This window comes from Ictidomys tridecemlineatus, chromosome 5 (assembly GCF_052094955.1).
Source record: "Ictidomys tridecemlineatus isolate mIctTri1 chromosome 5, mIctTri1.hap1, whole genome shotgun sequence".
Classification (NCBI taxonomy): Eukaryota; Metazoa; Chordata; class Mammalia; order Rodentia; family Sciuridae; genus Ictidomys; species Ictidomys tridecemlineatus.
In genome coordinates, this window is record NC_135481.1 from 96,744,626 (window position 1) to 96,750,980 (window position 6,355).

The 6,355-nt window shown below is 36.5% G+C and overlaps 1 protein-coding gene across 2 annotated transcripts in view; it reads left to right on the forward strand.

Annotated features, from left to right (window-relative positions):
* Bbof1 (basal body orientation factor 1) overlaps window positions 1–6,355 on the forward strand; it is a 43,913-nt gene that overhangs the window by 29,829 nt on the left and 7,729 nt on the right. Inside the window, exons 9-11 of one of the 2 annotated variants that reach the window (XM_005321329.4) lie at window positions 2,961–3,062; window positions 5,509–5,583; window positions 5,750–5,858. In XM_005321329.4, coding sequence (XP_005321386.2) covers window positions 2,961–3,062; window positions 5,509–5,583; window positions 5,750–5,858 — 286 coding nt within the window. The remainder of the gene's footprint in view (window positions 1–2,960; window positions 3,063–5,508; window positions 5,584–5,749; window positions 5,859–6,355) is intronic. The other variant, XM_078050510.1, reaches the window with a different exon arrangement.

Consider the following 6,355-nt stretch of genomic DNA (forward strand, 5'->3'; position numbering starts at 1 on the left):
ATTTACCTTTGCAATCCTTACTCAGCAGAGTATGTGGAGTTTAGTATGTATTCTTAGTAGGTACCCTATTTTTCTTTCTTTCTTTTTTTTTGGTGGGGGGTGTTCTGGGGATTGAATTTAGGGGCACTCTGGCCACTAAGCCACATCCCCAGCCCTATTTTATATTTTATTTAGAGACCGGGTCTCACTGAGTTGCTTAGCGCCTTGCCATTGCTTATGGTGTCATTGAACTTGAAATCCTCCTGCCTCAGGCTCCTGAGCTTCTGGGATTATAGGTGTGCACCACTGTATCTGGACTCTTATATTGTTAAAATTGGAAATTAATTATAAAGGCTTCATTAGATTCAAGTTAAACATTTTTGATAAGCATAGGTTTCTCAGATATTTTGTACTGCTTCCTTTGCTATCTTGAGATGAAAACAATAATATCTAACCATATAAATTTTTATTTTTATTTTTTGGTACTGGAGATTGAATCCAGGGGTGCTTTAAACCAAGCTATATCCCCAGCCCTTTTTATTTATCTATTTATTTATTTATTTTTCAAGACAGGGTCTCACTAAGTTGCTTAGAGCCTGCCTCAGTTGCTAAGGCTGGCCTCAAACTTGCTGTCTTCCTGCCTTAGCTTCCGTAGTTGCTGAGATTATAGGCAGCCCATGCTATCTTCAAACTTGTGATCCTTCTGCTACAGTCTCCCCAGTAGCTGGGATTACAGATGTGTACCACCATACCCAGCCAGTGACTAATTTGTAGGTGTTTTTGAATTTTGTAGCTATTGGGAAGATTGGATGTGCCGGTGGCCTCTGGAAGGTTCTGAAAAGATGATGAGACTTTAAAAAAATCATATATACTAATATTATAATGTGTTATCTTATTGTCACATTCAGAATGCCACTTTTATTACAAAGCAATTGACTATAATTGTTCCTTTTTTATTTAATAAGTAACTTGAATCTCTACATAAGGAAGTTTCCCATACACCTTTTTTCTACTGTATATTGTTATAAAATTTCAGAGGATTCCCTATGTTGTTATTGCAGAAACTGTGCTTTTCCTTTTCTGCCTTCTGTGTAATATTTTTGCTACTGGGCAACTTATCACCTCTACCAGCATGGCTGAAGTGGTGTTTAAAATATTGCATCATCAGGGGGCTGGAAGTGTAGCTCAGTGGTAAAGCATGTACAGAACATGTTCAAGGCCCTGGCTTCAATCTGCAGCATCTATTTAAGAGGCAGATTGGAAGGACAACTGAAGTATATGGTAATCAGAAGGTAAAACCTAAAACTTTCAGGGCTGTGGGTGTAGTTCAATGGTAAAGCACTTGCCTAGCATGAGGGAGGCTCTGGGTTTGATCTTTAGCATTGCATAAAAATAGATAAATAAAATAAAGACATTGTGTTCGTCTACACTAAAAAAAATTTATATTAAAAAAACCCCTAGGGGCTGGGGATGTGGCTCGAGTGGTAGTGCGCTCGCCTGGCATGCGTGTGGCCTGGGTTCGATCCTCAGCACCACATACAAACAAAGATGTTGTATCTGCCGAAAACTGAAAAATAAATATTAAAAAAACCCACTAAAGTTTCAGGTTTTGCTCTCATGCAAACCTATAAATCCATCTATTTGAGAGAGTAAGGTAGGAATACTGCAAGTTCAAGGCTAGCCTGGACAACTTAGTGAGACCCTAAAATAAAAAAAGATAAAAAATTTTTTAGCTGGGTGTGGTGATGCATACTGTAATCTCAGCAGCTAGGGAAGCTGAGGCTTTTAAGGCTAGCCTCAGTAACTGAGTCCTTAAGCAATTTTTTTTTTTTGGTACTGGGAATTGAATTCAGGGACACTCAAACCCTGAGCCACAACCCCAGCCCTAATTTTTGTATTTTTATTTAGAGACAGGGTCTCACTGAGTTGCTAAGCACCTTGCTGTTGCTGAGGCTGGCTTTGAACTCTTGATCTTCCTGACTCAGTCTCCCGAGCTGCTGGAATTATAGGTGTGTGCCCAGCAGCCCTAAGCAATTTAGTGAGACCCTGTCTCAAAACAAAAAATCAAAAGGGCTGGGAATGTAGCTCACTGGTAAACCATCTCTGGGTTCAATCCCCAGCACAAAAATAAATTTAAAAACTTTTTAGCTCAAGATAAAAAAATAAAAAGGGATGGAGGTATAACTAGAGATAGGCACCCCTGGGTTCAATCCCTAATACTGCAGAACAAAAAAAAAAAAAAAAAAGGAAAAACAACAACAACAACAGACTTAAATATTTCCTGAATTATACAACATAAATACACATTAGCTTTTACAAATAGCAAGTAGACTGGAAAAGTTATAGTGTAGATGAAGACCTGCCTGAAAAGCTTAGCTGCAACCTTATTTAGAGGTAAAGAAAAATAGATTATAATTTAATTTCCATGTTATTTTCCAGATTTACTTTTTGTCACTCTGTTTTCTCAGACACCTATCAATAATCTAACAAACAACTTTTTTCTTGTTCCCTTTGTCTTTGAAGTATATATAAATACATAATGCTAAATTACAACATTCTATTTTGCTTATTTGCTTAATGTTTGAGTACAAATCTTTTTCATTTTATAGTTCTTGTCATTTTCATCTTAATGACTACATTTTGGGTTGTCTACTATATTAATAACCTTTTCAATTTTGTGATTTTTTTTGTAATGGATATAGTTTATAGTCATTATATAGTATTCAGTTATGGTATGGAATTTTTCTTACGTTTACATATTTTTTAAATTTATTTTTTAGTTGTAGTTGGACACAATACCTTCATTTATTTATTTTTATATGGTGCTGAGGATTGAACCCAGGGCCTCACATGTGCTTAAGGCGAGTGCTCTATGGCTGAGCCAAGAACTCAGCCCCATACTTTATATTTTTTCACAAGAAAAGATGTTTACTTTGACTACATTTTTCCTTTTCACTTTTTTTTCCCTTTGAATTCTTTAGGACAAGTACTGAAAGAAATGTGGATATTGCAGATTTGACCTGGGAGCAGAAGGAAAAAGTCTTGAGACTGCTCTTTGCAAAAATGAATGGTTTTGTTCCTAGGTAATTTCCTACTTCTACAGTGAAATACCAGTGTTATTGAACTTAGAAACCACATAGGAACAATGAATTTATTCTTAGAATTAAAAGGAATACATAGCTGGGTGTAGTGATGCATGCCTGTAATCCCAGTGACTCAGGAGGCAGAGGGAGGATGATCGATAGTTCAAAGCCAGCCTCAGCAATTTAGCAAGGCCCTAAGCAATTCAGTGAGAGCCTGTCTCTAAATAAAATACAAAAAAGAGCTGGGGCTGGGACTCAGTAATTAAGTGCTCTTGAGTTCAATTCCAGGTACCAAAAAAAAAAAAAATAAGGACTAGAAAAACTAAAAGGGCTAAAAGGATTCTACTGCTTAGCTACTGTAACTCCAAGAGATAAGGAATAGGAGTGAGGAGACATGAAGACAAAAGATGACTTGGAATTAAAGGGGGAAAATTATCTTAGATATTTAGGATGATGTTTACCATAATGCTTGCTAAGTTACATTGCTCAACTAAATGTATATCATCTTCAGAAAAGCATAGAAACTGTTTAGGTTTTATTGGTTTTTAAAAATAAGTAAATAATTTAAAGGTGATTATTCATCAAGGGACTGTCTAATATAAGAGATATAGAAGGGAAAACAGAAATCCACAGGTATTCCAATAATCCCTTTTTTATGTATTTTTTTTAGTTGTAGATGGACACAATACCTTTATTTTGTTTTTTTATTTTTATGTGGTGCTGAGGATTGAACCCAGTACCTCACACATGTGAGGCAAGTGCTCTACCACTAAGCCACATACCCAAGCCCCTCCAATAATTCCTTTTGATGATTGTTTCTCCACTGTTTTTGTGGTATTGGGTTCAATCCTCAGTACCACAAAAACAAAACAAAACAAAACCAGAAAGCCAGTTTGAGATAGTTTTAAATTTTATTTAATCTATCTCTTAATTCACCTAACTTATACATATTGAGTACATGCTATTTATTGAGGATATAGTGTTGAACAGGTAAGGACATCACACCTAATCTCAATGACTTTATGCTCTATATGGGAGAATAAAGGCTTGAGCTGATTTTTATTTTTTGGGGGGGGGTGGGTAACCAAGGATTGAACCCAGGGGTGTTTACAATTGAGTCACAGACCCTCCCCAGCCCTTTGTTTTTATTTATTTATTTTGAGACAGGGTATCACTAAATTGCTTAGGGCCTCACTAGTTTGCTAAGGCTGGCCTTGAACTTGCACTCCTCCTGTCTCAGCCTCCTGAGCCTCTAGAATTATAGGTGCAACACTTTACTCAGCTAAGTTAACTTTTTCCTATTCAAGAAATATAGCTAGAGATCTAGGCCTCTAGTTCCATACTATATGTTATTTTCAGCCTTGGAGAAACAAAGGAATTAGAGTAAAAGAGTTCAAACCCAAGCAATGAACTTGAACCTGACAAGTGGAAGTAAGTTTAAGCCTGTTGAAACTTCATGCCAGCATTAAATAAAAGAACAATAAGACAAGAATAGATGGTGAAATGTTGAAGAGATTGAGAAAACTCAAACCAGATGGAGGAGTAGTTAGGTGATAAAAGGTCTACCAAGGCAAGTGGAATGATTATGAAGTTGGTTAAGAGTTCATAGTTGATAGTAGTACATGGTTGTGAATCCAACAGTACAGTACATTTATTTGTGATTGATCTTAGTGGGGATAATCAATAACTGGCTTACAATAAATCAATGCATTAGTAACTACTTAGGTCTTTAGATACTTTAGTGTCTAAAGTATTCTTTCACATATTACCATTAGACTATTTAGTCAGATTTTCAGTGTTTTATGCTGCTTTCAAAGGCATCTAATTGAAAACAAGTTTTAGGAATGAGGTATGTATCTGTTGAGATATCAAAGTACTATCCTTTTTGTCTCTATTAAACTCACTTAAATTAGAAAATTTGTGATATATTTATTCCTGTTCTAAAACTCAAAATTTAAAACTTTCCAAAATTTAAAGAAAAAAAATTTCTTACTGGGCCTATCTCCCCACTGAATAATTTTTCTATGGTCTGAGTTTCTCTCTGTGAGAAGGGAATTTTTCTGGACATTTTTGTTGGTACTCTGGTTCAAACTTGCCCTTTTCCACTATTAGCTGTTGTATAGGGCTGGGGTATAGTTTCAGTGGTAGAGCACTTGCCTAGTATGCATGAAGCCCTAGGTTCAATTTCCCACTGTTCCCCTCCCCAAACAAACTCTTGTATGAGTACCTTCATTATGATCATCTTCATAAATATTTCCATTTCTCAAATTCACCTCAACTTTCAAACAAATATATTAGTTTGCCTAACACATTTTATGTGTGTAAAAATTCATTTTGAAAATAAGAAGCCCATCCAACTGAGGTATTTCACTTGTCTCTTAATAGTTGAAATATAAGGATACAAGGAGATACTGTCTCATTGTTTGTTGAATTTTACTCACCACAGGAAATACAACCAGTGTTCTAGGACTTCAGTTCCAGATTTCTTTGTTTCTGACAGTAGAGAATTGAAAGGATTTGGGTAAGATCTCTCCTGACAATGTCTCAAATGTGAGCCAGATCACAATGGCTCTTGCGGGCATTTGATATTACTCAAGTTGAGTGAGAATAGTATGATGAAGTTGCTGTTCTGAACCACATTCCAGGTATGGATATTGGCAGTACTCATTATTTTGTCATTATTGCAGGGATGAAAGTAAACTTCAAGATCAAACCTTTATCACCCAGCAAGTTGAAGTATCAGACTCTAGTGAAATGACATCATCCAATACAAAAGGATCTCAGGAGTCCAAGAAAGTAAGGAGTCTGTAATCTAATTGAGTGATACATACAGCTATTCTCCATGTAGCTTCTTGCTAACCCTTAGTTTTTTTCTCTACTGGCTATCTAGGAGCTTTCAGGGATCAGTGAAATGAATAACAAATAGCACTAGTATGAGATACTAGAAACTTTTATAATAATCACACTAATGCTGGAAATACAAAATACAAATGGATATGTATCTCTTTTAGTGTAGAAAACCTGTAGATTACCTTTGAAATAAGTACCCTACTGGTGTGGTGGCACACTCCTGTAATCCCAGTGTCTAGGAGGTTGAAGCAGGAAGATCAAAGTTCAAGGCCAGCCTCAGAAACTTAGTGAGGCCCTGCCTTAGTGTGGCAACTTGGTGTGAGACACCTGTCTCAAAATAAAAAATAAAGAGAGAGGCTTGGGATGTGGCTCAAGTGGAAGCGCGCTCGCCTGGCATGCGTGCGGCCCGGGTTCGATCCTCAGCCCCACATACCAACAAAGAT